The sequence below is a fragment of the Passer domesticus genome, chromosome 26 (assembly GCF_036417665.1).
Source record: "Passer domesticus isolate bPasDom1 chromosome 26, bPasDom1.hap1, whole genome shotgun sequence".
Lineage (NCBI taxonomy): Eukaryota > Metazoa > Chordata > Aves > Passeriformes > Passeridae > Passer > Passer domesticus.
Genome location: NC_087499.1, coordinates 4346516 through 4364308, shown reverse-complemented (window position 1 = coordinate 4364308; position 17793 = coordinate 4346516). Strand labels below are relative to the sequence as shown.

Below are 17793 nucleotides of genomic sequence, written 5' to 3'. Positions count from 1 at the left end.
AATCCCATTGGCACAAGTCTGATTCCACACCCATTTTCATTCTCCCTCTTAAACCATGGAAGTGAGATCAGGCGTTCTCTTAGCCTTTCTCCTCCCTTAGCCCCTTTTTCTCCCCTCTTGGCCCTTCCCTAGGCTCTCCTTTTCCCTCTCCCGCTCCCTCCCCCTTTCCCCTTCCCCCTCAGTAACCACCATGCTCCCAGGGATGGGACCCCTAATAAACCCTCTTCTAATTAGCACCCTCAAAAGCCGTGTGGAGTCTCCTTGCCTGCCTGCTGCTGCCAACGAACTCACAGCCTAGGGGACCCTCCGGGGACACCTCGGTGCCCCCCCAAAACAAACTACTACATGGACCCATACGGGTCCTAGCGACTGGAAACCGTGACCCACTGGGATGTAGAGGGGGAGGCGGCGTTGGTGCAGCTGAGAGTGGCAGGTTGAAGCCACAGGGGGGTCTGGACCTGATTTCCTCCTATCAAGATGCCTGGAAGCAGGTGAGCCACCAACTAGTAATAATGGGAATACTTTATCTAAAGAGGAAGAGACTGTTTTGGCTACATGGATGGTTTTGTTAAGGAAAAAGGGAATTAGGATTTCAGACTATGCCCTTCGTAGTATATTGCTGTGGGCTAAATCACAGGGTTTTGGCACTGATCCTGATACAGCATTTAGTGTTAAAGCATGGAAAAGAGTCAGGGACAGACTGTGGGAAGTCATCCGAGCAGGAGATAAAACTGTTGTCGATTTAGCTGTTACTTGGGGATCACTTTTTGAGGCATTAAAGGAATGGAAAACAGAGCGAGAACAAGCAGAGCGGGATGCGGACGAAGAATCGGGGTTGATAACAAAAACTGACAGGGGGGATGAGGCAGATGGGGCCTCTGATGGGGAACTTGTTGAATCCATCCTTGAAGAAGGTGCAGGTGCCATGGAAATTACCAGGCCGGCTGCCAAAGCTTCTGGGAAAGCTGCCAAAGCTTCTGGGAAAGCTTCCAAGACTTCTGGGAAAGCTGCCATAGTGTCTCCTTATCAGACTCCTAAACCTCTTTATCTCATATCTGCAACAGCAGCTCGGAATGGCGACTGTATACACTACACCGCTACGCCAGTTAGCTGAAATGTCTTTAGCAGAGAGAGAAAACCCAGCTGTCTGCCCCCCTGCTTCCGTCTGCTCTAGCCCAGCCGTCTGCCCCCGGCTCCCCTCTGAGCTGCGTGAACAATCTGCAAGGTCGTACCCTCTGCTACCTGACAGTGACAGCGAATCAAGTAAAGAGTAACACCAGAGTTGGGGCAAGGAACTGTTGACAGTTCACCTTCTAATAGCTCTAGCCCTACTGCCCCATGGACTTTGCCTCCATCTCAAGTCACTGTGCTTCCTTGACAGCCTCAGGGGTTTTGGGAATTTGTTAGGAAGAAAGCAGCTGAAGAAAATAACTGGGACATGATAGAAAGATTAGGTGCTCCAAGAGTACCTCAGGAGCAGAGTATTAATGCAAATGTTGCCTGTGATAACCCAATGGCTTTTCCAGTTTTTAAAGCAGCTCCTGGAACAGGGCAGGATGATAGTCATCACGTCTTTGCCTGGAAGGTTGTGCAAGATCTCCAATTGAAAGTGACTCAGTATGGTATTAATTCCCCTGAGGTAATGCAATTAATATGTGTAATTAATGCAGATATGCTTTTACCTTATGACATCATGTGTCTTGCTACAATTTTGTTCTAGCCAGTACAATACAGTTATTTCAAGATACTTGGATGCGAGTGGCTGAGCGCATAGCTTCAACAAATATGCAGCTGCCTCAACACAACCCTCGTCATGCTGTGGGTGTTGATGCCTTATTGGGCATTGGGCCTTTTGCTAACCCAGATTTACAGGCAAGGTGGGATCCTTCAACTTTGGCACAAGCTCAGCAAATTGGCATGAGTGCTTTAATTAAAACAATGGAAATGGCACCTCCAAAACAGAGATATGTTACTATACAACAGGGGCTGAGAGAACCATTTTTGCAATTTGTGGAAAAGCTTGCTGCAGCTCTTGAAAAACAGGTAGATGATGAACCTTTGCGACACAGATTGTGTATACAATTGGCTAAAGAAAACACAAACCCAGACTGTAGAAAGATTATTGACATCTTACCTGGGGAACCCACACTGCCTGAAATGATTATGGCTTGCTCAAAAGTTGGTTCAGTGGAGCATAAAATGGCAGCTCTTGCTGCAGTTCTAAGACCTCCATCAAAATGCTATAGTTGTGGACTGCAAGGGCACGTAAGGGCACAGTGTAATACCCAGAAAATAACATCTAAGTCAACTGCAAGCAGTGATGTTGTGTGCAATCGTTGTGCTAAATTTGGGCACTATGCTAAACAATGCAGGAGTAAATATCATGCAAATGGTCACCTGCTGCAGGGAAATGGGAGGAAGAGCGCAAAGGGATGCGTGGGAACACAAATACCCCAACAACCACAGCAGCAATTATGGCCTTCCCAGCACTGCAAAGCTGCCCATTTGCGAACAATACTCAGGGGCAACAAGTGGGTCCGCAGGGATTGATATACCCACCGCCGACACAGAAACCATTTTGGCAAAAGGAATACACAAAGTGCCCCTCAATGCCTATGGTCCAATAGGACGGGGGTTGAGTGCATTTTTGATAGGGAGATCAAGTACTACACTTAGAGGTATTCATGTGCATTTAGGACTTATTGATGCTGATTATTTAGGACAGATTCATGCTATGGTATCAAGTGATGACCCCCCTGTCACAATTCAGAAAGGATCTTGCATTGCTCAACTTGTATTTTTTGTGAGTTCTGTTCCAAATACAGTGGACCAAAATCGCAGCACAGGAAGTTTTGGATCAACAGGGGTACCTCAAGTGTTCTGGACTGAGAAAGTAACGGAGGATCGTCCAGAAAAGACATGCATACTCACAGCCAGTGGATGTCATCCAAGAACCATATCAGTAACAGGTTTGATTGACACCGGAGCAGATGCCACAATATTCTCATGACTTTGCTGGCCTCAATCATGGCCTCTCACTCATACAAGTTTTGGACTTTTGGGGTTGGGTGGTGCTATAACAGGTGGCTTGTCAGCCATTGTAATTAATGTGAAACATCCTGATGGCCAGCAAGCTAACATCAGACCCTATGCTGCCGATGCTCCTCAAAGTTTATGGGAACAAGATTGCTTATCTCAATGGGGTGTCAAGATTACTACGGATTTTTAATAGGGGCACTGTGATGCAGGGCAATGAACATCCAGTTGTAGCCTTGACATGGTTGACAGATAAACCTGTCTGGGTTGACCAGTGCCCCCTTACTACCAAAAAGCTTACATCTCCACAAGAATTAGTCACAGAACAATTGCAAGCAGGACATACTGAAGAACAATTCCGCCCCTGGAATACCCCTGATTTTGTAATAAAAAGGAAATTGGGAAAATGGAGACTTTTACATGATTTACGACAGATAAATGCTGTAATGGCAACAATGGGAGCTTTACAACCAGGCCTTCCTACACTCACAATGATTCCTCAGGAATGGCAGATAGTTGTCACTGATATGTAAAATTGTTTCTTCACTATTCTATTGGCTGAGCAAGACAAAGAAAAATTTGCTCTTACTGTGCCTTCCACAAATAATGCTGAACCTAATAAAAGATATCAATGGAGGGTACTTCCCCAAGGCGTGGAAATTCACCAACTATTTGTCAATGGTTTGTGGCACAGGCCTTGTCAAAAGTGCGGTAGCAATTTAATAACTGCTACTGTTATCATTATGTGGATGATATCTTGTTAGCACCTGACAAGAAACAACAGTTGTCAGCTCTTAAACAATGTGCTGTGACAAATTTGAAAGCTTTTGGTCTGATCGGAACACATACCTTGGAAATATCCAGGTATGTTGGTGACTAACACGCAAGTTACGCCTCAGCCTGTGAAATTAGATGTTGATGTTAAAACTGCTACTGATGTACAGAAATTGGTTGGTTTTATAGGTTGGATTCGATCATATTTAGGCATAACCAATCATCAGATGCAATCATGGTTTGATTTGCTCTCAGGTATCACTTCCTCTACTGATGAGAGGCAATTGACCCCAGCAGCAAAAAAGACCCTAGAAGAAACTGAATTTGCCTTAGCACACAAATTTGTTATCAAAATAGATACCTCTGTTGGTGTTCATTTGTTTATTTTGAAGGACCATGAAATACCACGTGGAAAACTGTGTCAATGGAGTGATAATTGGGAAGAACAACTGCATATTTTGGAATTTTATCTTTCAGATATCGGAAAACAGCACCAGGACTTTATGAGCTTTTTGCAGATATTATCATCAAAGGCCACAGGCACTGTCATGAGATTTTGGGACACAACCCTGTGACCATTGTGATACCTGTACAACAGTGGTGTTTTGAATGGTGCTTTCATGAGTAATCATGAGTTACAATCTACCTTATCTTGTTTAACAGGCCAAATAAAATACCATTTGCCTTCTCATCCTGTTCTAAAACTGACCAAAGAGATTCCTTTTGAAGAGAAACAAATTTGTTCTCCTGTTCCAGTGGAAGGTATAACAATTTTTACAGATGGATCAGGGAAAACTGGAAAAGCAGCCGTGGCTTGCAGAAAGGATGATCACTGGCAATATGAGACAATGATTCGGCAGGGAACGCCTCAATTGGTTGAACTTTGTGCTGTTCTTTTGGCTTTCACCTTATTTCCTGATTCTCTAAATATAGTTACTGATTCTATCTATATTGCCAATTTGGTTAAGCATTTAGATCAAGCAGTGTTTTATAATATTCAAGAGAAACCACTGTTCACTATGTTAGTGAAGTTATGGACGTTCACTGGTGCTTGAAAACATCCTTTCATCATCGTGCATATTCTCAGCCACACATCATTACCTGGATTTTTTGTTGAAGGCAATGCCTATGTAGATTCTCTAGTGGCTGCTGCTGCAATCAAAACTGTACCTAATGTGTTGCAGCAGGCAGTTTAATCTCATCCATTTTTTTCATCAGAGTGCTCAAGCTTTACAGCAGCAATTTAAATTGTCTCCTGGTGAAGCAAGATCAATTCTTTCTTCTTGTCCTGACTGTCACATGACTCGTGTCAATATTATGGTACCAACCCTAGGGGTCTTTCCACCTTAGAGGACTGGCAAACTGATGTCACTAAAATGCCAGAATTTGGTCACTTTAAGTATGTTCATGTTACACTTGATACCTTTTCTCACACAATGATTGCTTCAGCATTTACAGGAGAGAAAACTCGTGATGCCATTCATCATTTTTATCCTGCTTTTTCTATCCTAGGCGTTCCGTGTCACGTAAAAATGGATAACAGCCCAGCATATGCTTCACAGAAAATGCAAGCACTCTTTAGTGCTTGGGGCATTGAGCATTCAACAGGTATTCCACATGTCCCCACAGGCCAAGCAATCATTGAAAGGGCTCATGGTTTTCTTAAACATCAGGTTCAAAAACAAAAAAGGGGGAATGCAACAGGAGTGACCTCAAGTGAGATTAGACAAAGCTGTTTATGTGTTCAACTTTTTGTGTCCCCTACCTGACTCACAATTATCTCCAATTTTTTACCATTTTTTCTCTTTGAATTCTAAGCAAACAGATTTCCGTAGAAAAGTCAAGGTATGGGTCAAGGATTTAATTACTGGTATGTGGTCTGGTCCAGTGGAGCTAATAACCTGGGGGAGGGGCTATGCTTGTGTTTTGACAGATAATGGTCCTCGATGGGTTCCTGCTCACTGTGTTAAACCCTATCTGGAGCGTGCAGGCAGGGACAGCATGGATGGTTCCGCAGCTGAAGCAGAACATGCAGATGACACTGGCTAAGGCCATATATCAGGACGTGTTTCGTCAGTTTTAATATGTTTTTATAGTAATTAAAGGCTGTGGTTTTGATTTGCACTGATCAGAACAATGCAGGTTTTTGGAACCTTTGTTCTAGTATTCCTGCATCTCCTTTGGAGCACTTGGGGTAGCTATAGTTTAAGGTTTTCTAGGAGAAGATAGTTAAGAAATTTAAAAGCACTTATAGATGGATGAAGGATGAGAATGATTGTATTAAGAATGGGAATGTTAATTTTGTTGATGGTTTTGATTGATGTTTTTTGTTTCCCCCGTCTGCTTGGATTTTTGCAAAGGGCCCTGCAAAAATCCATAGCAGCTGTGTTTACAGTTCAAAAACAAAAAGGAGGAATTGTGGAAGGGGCTAACAGCGGGCCTGTTAGCTAAAGGAGCGAGAAGAAGCTGAGAAGCAAGAAGCAACTGATAAGGTGCTCTCTCCAAGGCTGCAACCAAGGAGACGGAGAGGTGAGAGGAATTGAAGAAAGATAAGGCAGCTGAACGAAGTATTCTTAGAAAGTTAGTTGAAGTCACTGTAACTTTTCACCAATGGTGTTATGTTGATTTATTGTGGCCAATAGTTAGGGCAGAAGAAGCCTAAACAATCAGAAAGTGTATAAAAGGTCAGCCATGTTCAATAAGAAGAAGTTGCCATCTGAGACTGCTTGTGGTCTTTGTTTGTGTCATGACCACCTCAACAGTAACAAATGTCCAGATTTTTGATGGGTCCCCTCAAATTGCTGAACTTGCTACTACTGTCAGAGCATTTGAGAGGTGTTGTGGAGCATTTCTATGTTTCATGGACTCGTCAGTATCCCCCTTATTCCCCAGAGTTAATGGTTTGTCCCTGAAATTGTAACCTTTCCCTGAGCTGTCTGTCTCACCTAACCCTGCCCACTGCTCTCCAATGTTCTGTGTCAATCCTCCCTCGGCCCAGCCCATGCATGTCAATCCCCCTTAATACCAGCCCCTTGTTCCAGTGAGTTCCCTGCCAATCTCTTTTTGTACCACTCCTGGCTTGGACCTCCCCTTTGGAAATCCCTAATCCTCAACCCCCATTGGACTATGTGAGCCATTCTCCTCCCCTCATCTCCCTCATTGGTTGATACACTGTAAAACCCAGCCTTTTGCTCCTCCCCAGGATATCCCTATTGGTTGAGGCTTTGTACCCTCTCCTTGAACCTCCCCCACTTAAACATCCCTGCAAACCCTTTATCGGGGCTCTTCGGCTCCTCATCCTTGGATTTTCTCTCAAATAAACCTCTCCCTGCTGCACCCCAGATCACTCTGCTTCTGGGGTGTGTCCCACTCTCAGCATGGTGCTGTGGGGTGATCAAGCTAGCTGTGAGACTCTGGCACCACATCAGAGAGGTTCCAAGAACCTGTTAATTTAGTCTCTGATTTGGCCTATGTTGCTGGAGTAGCTATGAGGGCAGAACATTCGTTATTAAGGGAAGTGACAAAGCCAAATTTGTACGAGTTGCTTTCAGAATTAATATACCTTCTCTCCCACCGAAAGCAACCGTTTCACATTAGGCATGTGAGGGCACACACTGACCTCCCAGGACCCATCGCGGAAGGAACTGTAAAGCAGATGCCCTGGCCATGCCTGTGCACCACACCAACGTGCCAGATATTTTTCCACAGGCCAAACTAAGCCATGATTTCTTTCATCAAAACGTTCCTGTGTTAATGTGAATGTTCAGACTACCCCGGGATCAAGCCAGGGCAATGGTCCACCTGCCCAAACCACAAAGTTTATCAAATTCCATCTTAAGCCTTAGGGGTTATCCCCCGGCCTGAACAGCTGCCAGTTGTGGCAAACGGATGTTACACATTACCCTGCCTTTGGATGACCCAAATACTTACACGTGTCAATTGACACACTCTCAGGGGCAGTATTTGTCTCGGCCCATGCAGGAGAAAGTGCCAAAGAGACCATCAGGCACTTTCTCCTTGCGTTTGCCACCTTGGGATTCCCTGAAGAGATTAAAACAGACAATGGTCCGGTTCATACCTCCCACAAGCTCAAAGATTTCTTCAATCAGTGAGGGGGGGGTAAAGCACAATACAGACATACCTCATTCTCCCACCAGCCAAGCCATCACTGAAAGAGCCAAAGAGCCCATTCCACCCTTAAATGGGTCCTCGATCAGCAACGGGGAGGGACAGAGACAACCTCTCCAACTGAGAAGCTCTGTAAGGCTCTTTATACAATAAAGTTTTTGAACAGCTCGCTTACAGAGCCAATTCCCCCCATCCTCTCCTTTTCCAACTCATGCCAAGTGAAACGAATTGAAAAACCACCGGTGCTGATCAAGGACCCAGTCAGCCACGAAATTTCTGGCCCTTTCCATTTAATAACTTGGGGAAGAGAATATGCCTATATCTCAACACCATGAGAACCCAGGCGGCTCCCAGGGAAACTTCTAAAACCACCTGTACAATCAAATATACCAGTGGCAGACACTCCTGAGACCAACACAGAAGACCTAAAAGATGAGACCAGGTCTGCGTGGAGACGGAGACAGTGCAAATCCTCCAGACAAAATCCACCCACTCGTCCCACCACAAGAAGCAGGACCAGAGCTGGACATGGACACATCACCCACAATGGATAAACCACAGAATAAATGACACCCCCTCCCCTTACCAACATTCTTCTAACATCCCACTCACTAACATCCTACTAATATCCTTCCACATACCTTCCTGTTCCCAGTTACAACAGTTACCATCCCCCCTTCTCTATTTTAATTTTCCCCACAGCCACACACTTTATTTTAGCTTATTACTATTCTCCTTTCCTGATTCTCTTATTAAATAAAGAAGGGGGCTAGAGGAAGAGAAGAGAAGGCAACAGCCTTGCCCACCCTAAAAGTGACAATTTCTAAAACAACTCTTTTAAACCTAACAGAAAGCACCTACCCTGACACTATCCACCACAATGAGAGCCACCGCCTACCGAGCCTCAGTCGTCCTGGTCTTCTGGATACCCCCGTCACCACCAACCATCGACGAGTGGATGGTGGCACAGCCCAATGAAAAATGTTATCTGACCATGCAGACGGTTTTAGCTATTTCCACAAGTACTTTCAAACAACATGAGCTATTTCACACATATTTCTGAGTTATTATTGTCAGTTAGTTACAAAAATAAAAGCATTGGTTATTATTTCAGAACTACAGCTACTTCTGCAAAAGTTAACATTATAATGCACAACACACGGCATCCACTTTAATACTTTGCAAGATCCAAAACTATAATGTATGTTTTTCACACTGTCCACAAACTAAAATATCATCTATAAATGATGTCCTGAGGGTACAAGCTACACAGGGGCCAGGGCACTGGCCACAAAAAGCTGAACAAATTATACTACAGCAAAAGCAGTTAAAAAGGATTACAAACTGTACTATGTGAAAATCCTTGTGATTAAGAATCATTTGCAGAATCCAATACACAATATCAAAGCCAACAACTTCATAATTATTAATAACAAGCCCAGGGCAGGTTTTTGCCTTGCATGGAGCACTTGGGCCTTCCCCGGGCCCCTTGTGCCCTCCTGCAGAGCCGGTGGCATTTTCCAGCACACACAGCTTGTAACCAAGAGTCGGGTGCAGCCCAGGAGGCTCCAAGCGCCTCCTTCCAGGCTGACTCTGCAGATGCCGAGGCTGCTCTGGGCTCTGCCAGGGCTCTGCTGGGCTCAGCTCTGGGCCAGGCTGGGCCCGCTCTCCCCTCACATTGCTGCGGGCAGCTGAGCCACAGGGGGAGAAGGAAGGGACACGTCAAGGGACTTGAGGTTTAAGAGAGTTTTTATTCAAAAATCTGCCATACCAAACAGGCTAACATAAGAACCATAACAAACACACTGTCCTAACTACCATAACTAACTAGCAGTGCTAACTACCATAACTAACTAATTGTCCTAAATACAGTAACAAGAAGCTGTCCTCAAGTGCTTCATCTCCTCCGCTGCTCCCTCAGTTGCTTTGCTGCAGTGATCAGAGGGGTCAGGCTGGAGAGAGGCTTGGCTGATGCTAAAAATGGGTGCTGCCAAAAGAATAAAAAAAAAGGGAAATGAACTGTTACTTTCCAGAGTCAAGTTCCTCACAGGCTCTGTTGGAAGAGGACAAAGGGAAATGGTTTGAAACTCAGGAGAGGGAAGCAGGCTCAGAGTAGATCTAAGGAACAATTTTTTAACCAGGAGAGTGGGGAAACAGTGACAGAAGGTGCCCAGAGATGTGGGAGGTGCCTCCTCCCAGGGAACATCCCAGCTCAGGTCAGGCAGGGCTCTGAGCCCCCTGAGCTGCTGGAAGATGTCCCTGCTCGTTGTGGGGCAGCAGGTCCAGGTGAGCTGGAAAGGAGCCTGCCAAGGCAGAGCAGGCGAGGATTCTGCTTGCTTTGCGTGTGGAAAGCAGCGAGACTGGAGAGGATGGGAGGGGGCCCCCCAAGAAAAGCCCTCCCTGGCGCTGCTGCTTCCCCTGCAGCCCTTGGCATCCACCTGCAGCAGCTCCTGGGCAGCCCAGCGCCGCTCCTCGTCCGGCTCCAGGCTGCACTCGAGGAAGTCCCGCAGCAGAGCCGACAGGCGCCGGGGCTCCTGCAGCTGCGGGGTCCCGTTCTGCCGGATCAGAGCGCGAGCCTGCAGGGAAAGCAAACTCAGCGCTCTGCCAGCTTCCTTCACAGCCACACGTGCTCACATCGACCCCGGGCCCTCAGCCCCAGCTCCAGGGGCACTTGCCTCCCTGGCAGAGATGCTGCTCAGAGCTCATTTCTCCATGCCAACCAAAATCCAAACCCTGGTGCTGCCACAGCCATCGCAACATCCAAAGGATCTCGCCTCGAGAGCCAGTTTCATTGGCTGGCTTTTTTTTAGTAGGAACCTCCATTGGAAATAGCACATTTTGCTTCTCCAAATGTGCACACCAGCTTTACAGGCCATTTTCAAGAGTCAGTGTGGTCTGCCTGTGTTATTTCAGAGGATTCTTAGATCAAGTGCATCTCTGCAGTGCCACTGACACCCAAGTAAATGCATTCCTGATGCCCCATCCCAGAAACAGCCAGTCAAGAAACAGGAGGTTTGTGATGAAGAAAGCTTAGGCTTGGTGACATGGCCAAAGTAGCTTGGATTAGGAAAGAAATATGTTAGACTTGGGGGATGTTAAACCATCATCTTAATGTTTTCAACAAGTTTCCCAGTGAAAAGAATCAGGTGGAGATCATCACGCCAAACCTCTTTTAGAAACTCCTGCAGAAAACTTGTTGGGTTTGGGGGTGGGATTTGGGGTTGGTTTGGGGTTTTCTTGCAAGATAACATTACAGCTGATGCGCTTGCTTCACATTTTCAGGTCACCCTCACAGCCAGAAGAGCTCCAACAACGTAAATCCCAAAGCAAATTGTTGCTGGAGACTGCAGAATATTCCTCTGTGCTGAGGCTGGAATCCTGTGGGAATTCCCTTCCCCATGTGCAGGAACCACCAGCTGCTGCTCCCAGTGCAGGCTCACCCTGTGCTCACAGGCCTCTGCAAGACCTGGAGAATTTGCCTCTTACCATGGCCGCCGTTTCCCTGAAGTAAGGAGGTTCTCCTTCCACCATCTCGATGGTCACAATACCGAAGGACCAGATGTCCACCTTGGGGCCATAAGGAGATCTGGTCACAACTTCTGGGGCCATCCAGTGAGCAGTGCCCACCATGGAGCTGCGCTGGTCCTGCTCAGGGCTGAGCTGAGCACAGAGGCCAAAATCAGCTGAGGACAGAAACAAACAATGTCAAAGGCAGCTGGAATGAGGAAACCAAGCACAAAGACTCCCCAACCTCAACCTGAGAATGCAGTACTGAAGTCAGCTGGACAAGCCCAACAAAGGAAAGATGGAACTGGACCCTTCAAGAAAGCCTGAGCTTTCATGCAGTGGCTGTTACTGATTCCCTTGAAGCTTTAGATTCCCACTGCTGCCCCTCTGGAAGGGCCACAGCCAGAGCAAAGGCACTGCTGACGCCCTGCTCCTCTGCTGAGCTCTGTGCTCGGGCAGCCGCTCTCAGCTGGCAGCAGGGGCCGGGCAGTGCCCCCAGCAGCCCTTGTGGGGCTCTGGCCGTCACTGGGAAGCAGCCCCACACCCGCAGCCCGGGAGCGCCGTGCCTGGCCAGGAACACCCACCCAGCCTGACAGAGCCGTCCATTCCCAGAAGGATGTTGGAGCTCTTCACATCCCTGTGGATCACCCGCTTGGAATGGAGGAAATCCAGGCCCTGCAGACACTGAGAGAGAACAAGAAACATGAGGGCAAAAACCAGTGGCCGGAATAAATCACACAAGAAAGGACAGTTTAGAATTCTGCCAGCAGTAGCTTTGCTGTGACAGGCCAGGAGTGCAGCGCACACAAGCTCCAGGCAAACGGTTCAAGGCAAAGCTGAGAACAGCAAATCAAATCCAAAAAAGACAGACAGTACCACAATAGCTGGAGAGGGAGCAAGAACAGAGTAGAAGTGCAGTGATGCTGGCAGGCCGTTCACTGTCGAGGCTCTTTCTTCTCCAGCTCATCAAAACAACAGAGAAACAAAGCCCTCAGCACGGAGCCACTCCTGTTCTCACGCCCTGTTTGGAAGGACCATCGTGTCCAAGGCATGGGAGTGACAAGCAGGATCCCTCACCTCCCGACTGACAGCTGCCATCTCTCCTTCAGCCATGCGTGTCTGTCTGACAACGTCCTGCAAAGTTCCTCCATCCATGTATTCCATCACCAGCCAGAGATCTCCATCAACAAGGAAGCTGGGAGAGGAAAACAATGGCATGGAGATGAATGTGCAGTGCTCCATTCCCCCATGGAAAATCCTGGAGTGGAGTTTTGTTTCCAGGTCACTTGTCAGTGAGGACAGAATCAGATGGAGAGACATTCCTGCCAGGCTGCCCAGCCCTTGGAATCTGCACAGTCTGAAGGAGAAGGAGACACCTGTGAGAAAGGAGAGGCCTTAGATGGCAAGCAGGGGAAAATGCAGTTTAGCAACAGCCCAGATCAATGTGGAACCACAACACTTGGTCCCAGCTGGTTCAGCTTCTGAACTCATCATTTCCACCATTCCCTCCAGAAAAGGCAACAGAACTGCCAGGGTTATCCAGGGGAGGAGGCCGTGCAGCACTTGGGACAAAAGCAGTCAGAAAACCTTTCAGAAAGTCCCTTCAGAAACAGGCAAGGCCAGTGAAAAATGGGCAAATGAGGCATTTCTGGAAAGAAGAACCTGATCTTCCTGGCCTCTGTAGAAATGGGAAAGGGCTGGGAAGAAGAAGCCAAGGAAAATAATTTCTGCTGTGGTTTATCAGCACTTCTTGTGAGACACAGCAAACGGGGTCAACTTGAAGGAAAAACCAAACCAAAGCAACAAAAGCACAAGGAGGGAGTGAACTATCAGGCTGTTGTTTTGGGGAGATATGGCTGGGTCAGGCATTTTCAAAACAGGCTACAGACTACGGATGCCAGGAAAGGGTAACGCAGGGCCTGTGCATGGGATAAGAGCTGAAGCACTCACCTGTCCAAAAAGTTGACAATGTTGGGGTGCTTCTTGTCCTTCAGGAGCAGGATCTCATTCACAGCTCGTTCCCTCTTCTGCCTTGTGAGACTCATTTTCTTGATGGCCACCTGAAGGGACACGGCAGACCTTGAACTGGAGGAGTCTGTGGCAGGAGGCCACAGCAAACACGGAGCGAGTCTTTTTGGACCGACGGAGCCAGGCTGTGCCAAACTGCCTTGGGATGGGACACCAGAGCTCAGCAAGTGCCATTCCCACAGCCCATTGCACTGCTGGCTGGGGGCTTCATACAGGACACATGGCCAGAGACATTGGGCCTTGCAAGCTCTGCAGAAATGGTCCCCCAGCTGTCAGCCTCTAACAATATTCTCTGCACCTACAGTCTTCTCAAACGGCCGCAACACTCCTACTATTATTCAAACACATTTTGCAACCAGGAGGTAATTCTGGTTCTGTGAGAGCAGAGCAAAACAGCTGGGAACCCTTTAGCAATTCTATGGGATTTGATCATGATTTCAGATGCAGCTGCTCTGTTTGGGATTGCACAACAAAGCAAACAGGCACATCCATTGCTCAGGTGATCCCTGTCACAGGCTGTCACTGACACCAGAGCCAAACACAACTGCAGGGTTTAGGAGAGGGCTTGGCTCTGGACATCCATCCTCTCATTTCTCTCCCTCTCCCTCTGTGAACAGATGAAGTAGGACCAAAACCCCGAACTGGGCCCGAGCAGGATCTCTCCCTAATTAGGCCATGAGGTACCCTTTGAAGATGAAAGGCAGGATGGAAAAATTGCTAAATACTGTTCCCCTCTGAGGAAGGGGTGAAGATAAATTGGGCCTCAGTCTCCAGCAGCTGATGCAATCCCACTTTTTGATATCAAGACCAAGCCAGCGTGTCCTGCTCTGCCAGACACCGCTGCCCTCCTTGCATTCCTTTGGGCACTTCAGAAGGACCAAGTGTGTCCCAGCTGTGCTCTGCAGGCTGACACTGCTCTGCCTTCAGAGGAGCAGCCTGTGCAGGAGAGCTCTGCTGGCCCCAAAGCTCCAGCCACAGCTGCCAGCAGAGGGGAAAGCCCTGGAGAGCTGCCAGACGTGCTGGGCGTGTTGACACTGACCTCTCCTCCAGTGGCCCTGTCGAGTCCTTTAGAAACGGCTCCAAAAGCCCTGGAGACAAAACAGCAGAGAAGAAAGAAGCAGCGCTTTAGGCCCTGGCAGGGAAAGCCAGCCCAGACAGGAGATCTCTGCTGCCTGCAGCGTTCACAAACACCTGGGGGCATCGACCCTTCCAACAACAGCGCAGCAGCCACCAGCCCTGTGCCAGGCAAGGTGTGCAAGGGAAAACTGAGACCCAACAGGAAGGAATTGTGCTGCAGCAAATCCCAAATGTCCACCTTGAATTGCTTTAGTTCAAAACCTGAGGTGAGAAATGAGTGTCTGAAGAACTGGAAAAGAATGCATTTCATCCTTTTCCATTTTCTGCCTAAGACCTGCAGGTTCCACAAGGACCCTGCCATCAGGCAGGTGATGCATTTTCCCCCAGAGTGCATAAGCTCTGTGTCTGTTACTCAATGTCTGGGTCTGCTACCTGTGCTAGAATAGGGCACTTATTAGTTCATCTCTGGTTTCTGTTTCTAAACCATTAGGTAAATAATCCTGACTGGTGGATACTTTTTGAAGCAAAATATTTGAAAGAAATCTTCTTGAGAACTGTGTTCTGACAGTCACCAGATGGTGAGTTGCTCTTTTAGGCAGTCCAGTTCCAGGGACAGAAGATCTTCCAGATCCTGCTCCGTGCTGCAGGCAGGACACTGCCAGCCTCAGGGGCCTTCTGCCCACAGCTATAAATTCTGATCAGGACTGAGAGACAGCAGGATGGCAGCCCAGTGTCTGCAGGTGTTTGGAGCTCTCCTGACTTGTCACTTGATCCTGCACCAGCACAACACCTGGCCCTGCTTGTGCAGAAGTCGCTGCCGTGCACTTACCCTTGGCCAATCTGCTCCACTTCCAGGTATTTCTGGGCAGGCTGCGCCTCGCTCACGGTGTTCCCTGAAAGAAACCACATGGAAGACGCTCCCTCCCAGAGTGAGAGCTGCCCTGCAGCAGAGCCAGAAGGCAGCCCCACTCCCTCGGGCAGTGAGCCCCTTGGTCTCAGCTGGGGAAGGACAATAAATGACTCGGGGACATTCAGCTGCAGGGCAGCACTGGGTGCAGCTGATGCCGAGACACACACACAGCACCCTGCTCGGGCACCCAGGAACAGAGCAGACGTACTCAGCTGCATCAGGCACCACTCCCCTCTCCCCTCTGCCTGCAGGGCTGCGCTGCTGTCAGAATGTTCAGCCCAGGATCCCACAGCAGAGGGAGGTTCAGTGTCCTCTTCCCAAGCAGAGGGAGGTTCTCCATCCTCTTCCCAAAAGGCCGCAGCTTCTCCATCCTCTTCCCAAAAGGCTGCAGCTTCTCCATCCTCTTCCCAAAACGCTGCAGGTTTGCCATCTTCTTTCCAAGCCAGGGGACGTTCACTGTCCACTTCCCATTCTGGGAGAGGTTCATCCTCCTCTTCCCAAGCCACAGGATGTCCTCCGTCCTCATCCCACACTGGGAGATGTCCATCGTCCTCATCCCCCACCGTGGGAGCTGGGCCATTCTTGTCCCACACCAGGGGATATCCACCGTCCTCGTCCCACGCCGGGAGATGTCCACTGTCCTTGTCCCACACCGCGGGAGCCTCGCCGTTGTATTCCCACACCGCGGGATGTTCGCCCTCGTCTCCCAGAGCAGCGGGAAGTTCACTGTCATCTCCCGGCACTGAGGGAAGGTCACCATCGTCCCCCAGAGCAGCAGGAAGCTCACTGCTGTCTCCCTCCTCTTTGGCCTCCTCTTTGGAAGCAGAGGGAGCCACAGGAGGTGCTGGTGCTGCTTTTGTGCCCTGTGGACAGAGGGCAGCGTGAGGGACGGGAAGTTCTATCTCAGTTATCACCTTATTTGTCCTCAGCTGCACATCCAGCTGCACTAAGCAGAAATTGGGTTTGGAGCTGTTCAAAGTAACAATGGGCTAAAGTCAACATTGCCACTTATTGTTGGGTATTAGATATTCCAGCATGGCTAAAGCCAGCAAGCAATCCTCTGCCTGCAAAAGCAGACCTGCAGCTCTTCAAAAGCTCTTCAGCAGAAAAGGAGAAAACTGCTGGGGATCTCTTTGCTGCTGCTGCTGCTGCAAAGACACTGACAGGAACTTTGCTTCAGCCTCCCAGGCTGGCGCCCAGGTGCCACATGCCGAGCTCACAACTTGCTGCACAATTCCAAACACCAGAGGTTCCTTTCCCACTCACCGAAGGAGGAGGAGCTGCTCGGGATCCAGACATGAGGTGCCCTGCAATGGGAGAGGAAACATGAACCAGAAGCTGATAGGAGAAAAACTGCCTGTGGTGGGAAATGCCATGGAGCAAGGCAACCCTGAGAGAGCATTTTGCTTTCACAGCATCCCTGCAGGAGCCACAGTCCCTTCCCACAGCAAGCAAGAGAACAGCACAAAATACTGGGCTGGGTCAGTTCTTGGCTGGAGCAGCAAAGGGAGGGAGTTGCAGGCTCTGCTGGCACAGAGTCCCCGCTTGAGGGAACAGAACCCCCCAGGGCTCCTTGCAAATGCTGTGCACGCCCCGCTGGCTGCAGACACCCCCTTTTTCAGCTGCAGCTGCTGGCAGGAGCTCTCCCAAAGCAATGGTGTCTTCATGGCAATTTGGTTCCAAAGTCAGCCCAGTTCCAGAGGGAGAACAGAAAGCACACAGCAAGGCCAAAGCCACAGATGCTGCACCAAGGGAAAACCTGGACTTACATGCCAAGTGGGTTAAAAAATACCCCGAATAAGCCACAGTGTACAGGGTGCCAACTGCAGCAAGCACGTGCTGGATCATTTTGGCTGCGCTGCACACGTCTGCAGCCTGTAGCCCTGCAAGCACAGAAGGACACCCGTCAGGCTGGGCTGGCTGCTGAGAATGCCTCGGGCAGGAGGATCCTCCGGCAAGGAGCCCAGAGCCACTCTGGACACTGAGGTCTCCGTGTCCCACAGCAACGGGAACACCACGGCGACGTGGCAGTGTTCCTGTGACAGCACAGCAGCAGCTGACGCGGAAACCGCCTGGAAGCTTCTCCTGTGTCACAAAGGAGCACAAAGAACCCTCCCAGGTCACAGCCTCTTGCCCAAAGGATCCAAGAGGAACTCGGGAAATGCAGCAAACAAGTCCACCCCATAGCCCAGCCTGAACACTGAGGAGGAACAAGGACAGCACCAAACCAAAGGAATCGTGACCTTTAGTCACTGATACTTCTGACTAAAAGCAGCAAGCCTTGTTCCACCTGGGATCTTTGTTCTAGTTCTAAAAACAAGCAAGGTTCTCCA

General features: G+C 48.8%; 1 protein-coding gene across 2 annotated transcripts; it reads right to left on the bottom strand.

Moving 5' to 3' along the window:
- Window positions 1-8981: 8981 nt before the first annotated feature.
- On the bottom strand, window positions 8982-17441 carry LOC135286379 (serine/threonine-protein kinase PAK 3-like). Of its 2 annotated transcripts, XM_064399513.1 has the most exons (11): window positions 17230-17441; window positions 16727-16767; window positions 15669-16323; window positions 15380-15443; window positions 14513-14561; window positions 13396-13505; window positions 12523-12640; window positions 12030-12129; window positions 11425-11621; window positions 10377-10514; window positions 8982-9925 (listed from the first exon to the last, which is right to left on the bottom strand). In XM_064399513.1, exons 1-11 carry the CDS (start codon window positions 17306-17308, stop codon window positions 9836-9838), a joined length of 1641 nt encoding a protein of 546 aa, XP_064255583.1. In that variant the 5' UTR covers window positions 17309-17441; the 3' UTR covers window positions 8982-9835. The 2 variants fall into 2 exon arrangements, with proteins under 2 accessions (XP_064255583.1, XP_064255582.1); XM_064399512.1 differs by having other exon boundaries at window positions 15380-16323.
- Window positions 17442-17793: the final 352 nt, after the last annotated feature.